This window comes from Vicia villosa, linkage group LG1, assembly GCF_029867415.1.
Source record: "Vicia villosa cultivar HV-30 ecotype Madison, WI linkage group LG1, Vvil1.0, whole genome shotgun sequence".
In the NCBI taxonomy this organism is placed as follows: Eukaryota; Viridiplantae; Streptophyta; class Magnoliopsida; order Fabales; family Fabaceae; genus Vicia; species Vicia villosa.
This window is the reverse complement of record NC_081180.1, coordinates 220,684,915-220,687,665: the sequence shown is the minus strand read 5'-3', so window position 1 is coordinate 220,687,665 and position 2,751 is coordinate 220,684,915. Positions and strand designations below refer to the sequence as shown.

The 2,751-nt window shown below is 52.3% G+C and overlaps 1 protein-coding gene across 1 annotated transcript; it reads left to right on the top strand.

The window, feature by feature from the left end:
- Positions 1–943: 943 nt before the first annotated feature.
- Positions 944–1,873, top strand: LOC131595265 (uncharacterized). Its single transcript, XM_058867576.1, has one exon. It carries the CDS (start codon positions 944–946, stop codon positions 1,871–1,873), a length of 930 nt encoding a protein of 309 aa, XP_058723559.1.
- The last annotated feature ends 878 nt before the right edge of the window (positions 1,874–2,751 follow it).

Here is a 2,751-nt window from a genome sequence, read left to right as displayed (position 1 = left end):
TGAACTTCAAGCCTTCATTGTTGCCGGTCATCTGATCTGCTCGGTAGGATCAATGGCGCCGTCTGTGGGAAACCTAGCTCCCCTGTTCCTCTTCTTGCACTTTCTTGATTCATTCTTGCCTCCCGCAAGAACCCAGGAACCAAAGCTTTAATCAAACCATTACTCATGGCCGGCAATAACGAAGATTCCTCTTCCTTAGACGCTGTAATACTCAAGAAGAACGACATCTCCATCGTCCCTCCCTCTAGAAACACCGTTCCTCGAGACGGTGTCACAGCGTCCCCGTCCCCTAAGGATCTTCAAGATGATCAATCTCATCGTTTCGAAGATACCAGCGGGAAGGACAACCACGAAGAAAGTCTGGGCAACCCTTTCCTCTCTAAAGGACAACCTCCTCAGGACCAGACCATAAACGTCGTCCTAGCTGCTCTTGCCCAGACCAATGCGCTCTTGCAACAGCAAAGTAACCGGATCGAGGCCCTCGAGCAGAAGCGCCGCTCAAGAACTCCCCCCGATCACAAAACTCGTTCTCGACATGAAATGATCACCAAGAAACGCCCAGGGAGAAGGTGAATTCTTCTTCCAAGAAAGGGTCGAGCGAGCAGCGTACCCGACACCGTTCACAGTCCCCTCGGCCAAAAAGAAAATCTAGATCACCTCCGGCCAAGCACGACGACAACCGGAGGCGACGCAGGCGTAGCCAGAGCCGATCTTTGCCTCCATCCGCCAGCGACGACGAAGAGGAGCGCCATGGTCCTCTATCCCAGTCAATCTTAGAGGCTCCCTTGCCAACCGGTCTCGAAAAACCCCTCCGGTAGGGACCTATGACGGGACCACAGATCCGGACGAGCACATTGAGAACATTGACGCCCTTCTCGACTATAGAGGAGTGCCCGACGCCATTAAATGCCGTTTGTTCCCGACCACCCTGCGAAAAGGAGCCATGACTTGGTATAAAAGTTTGCCAGGCAAATCCATCACATCATGGAGGGTGCTCGGAAAACTTTTTTCCAGACATTTCACGGCCTCCCGAAGACAACAAAAGTCAGAAGCCTCCTTGGAAGCCATTATCCAAGGAAAGGACGAGTCTCTACGGGCGTACATAGAAAGATTCAATAAAGAAGCCGTACAGGTATCCACAACTGCCCATATGAAGAAGTTCTTGCTCGAGCGCGGCCTCAGACCACGCTCGGACTTCGCTAAAGCCGTCGGAATTGAAACACCAGCCACTCTTGAAGAATTCTTCCTCAAAGCCCAAGCATACATTCAATATGAGGAGAAAGAAGCCGCACACGCCATCCGCAATTCCAGGCACGAAGAGAGCAGTAAAAATGTGCGCCAAGATGAGTCTCGCCGGGGAACTGACAAAAAGAAAGATGATAAAACTCGGGACCCCAAGGACTACAAAGCCCCTGCGGGGAAATTCCGAGAGTACACCCCGCTGAACGCCTCAAGGGAGTGCATCTTGAACGAATGCGCAAACTCCGAGTTTCAGACGGGCAAGGTCCGATTCCCTAAAAGCATACCCGCCCGGCCAAACGTTGATAAATCGAAATTCTGCAGATTCCACAAAGGCCACGGGCGCAACACCGAAGATTGCATCCATCTTAAGGATTCCATAGAGATATTAATCAGGGAGGGACATCTGAAACAGTATGCGAAGAAGCAGGAGGCCACTAGAGAAGCTAAACCAGTCACTGAGGAAAAACCGGCGGAAGATACGCCCGCCATGCAAGTGGCCATGAGCGTTACAGGCCGGAAGATTTTTACCTCCTTGACTGGGCCCACGCAGCAACCACCTATTCCCCCCATAGCACATGGGAAAGGTTCCCGTCCGCAATGGTTATATCAGGCGGGGGTTTCAGCAAACTGACCGTCGGATCCGTGAAACGCAAGTTCGACGAGCTAATCTCGTCCAGCGCGAACGTAGCCTCGACCTTCGACCATGCCAAAGGCAGCCCCTCCTCAATATCTTTCTATAAAGAAGAGTTGCCCGGAGGAGCACCTAACGCGACTATCCCTCTCCACATCCGGGCCCGGATGGCTAATTTTGACGTGCGACGCATATTGGTCGACCAGGGAAGTTCAGTGGACATCATGTACTCCCAATTGTTCAAAAAATTACAGCTGAACGACAGTCACCTTACACCATACGTAGGATCTGACTTACAAGGATTCAATGGCACAGTAACCAAGTCGTGGGGATTCATGGAACTCATAGTTTCGATCGGGTCGGCAGAGACCACCAGGGTAGTGAAAGTCCAATTTCTGGTCATCGACTGCCCGTCAATATACCAGTGCATCCTCGGACGCCCCACTCTGGCCGAACTAATCGCGGTTCCCTCAACCTTACACCTCAAGCTCAAATACTATACGACCAAAGGACAAGTAGCGACACTCAACGGCGACATCGAAGCAGCCAGGAGGTGTTTCGAAGCCTCCGCCAAAGGCCTGAGCGCGATAAAGATACCGGCCCAAGAGAAGACAGTAACCAACGCTACTTCAGAAATCAACAAATCTATGCCCCGCATCGACACTGTCGACCTCGACAGTCGTTTTCTGGGAGAACCCGAGCAGAGCATCAACTCTGACGCATCAGAAGGGATCCTTTGGCCAATTCCGAACGGAGACTTTGAGCTCGTAGCCCTCAGAGAAGATCCGACCGGGGGAGTCAAGACCGGATCAGACCTGCCAGACCTGGCCAAAAGGCAACTCAAAGCTTGCCTCCGTGAGAACGCCGACCTATTCGCC

Excerpts from the sequence above, each read along its gene's own strand:
- LOC131595265 (XM_058867576.1), top strand. The coding sequence starts at position 944 with ATGACTTGGTATAAAAGTTTGCCAGGCAAATCCATCACATCATGGAGG.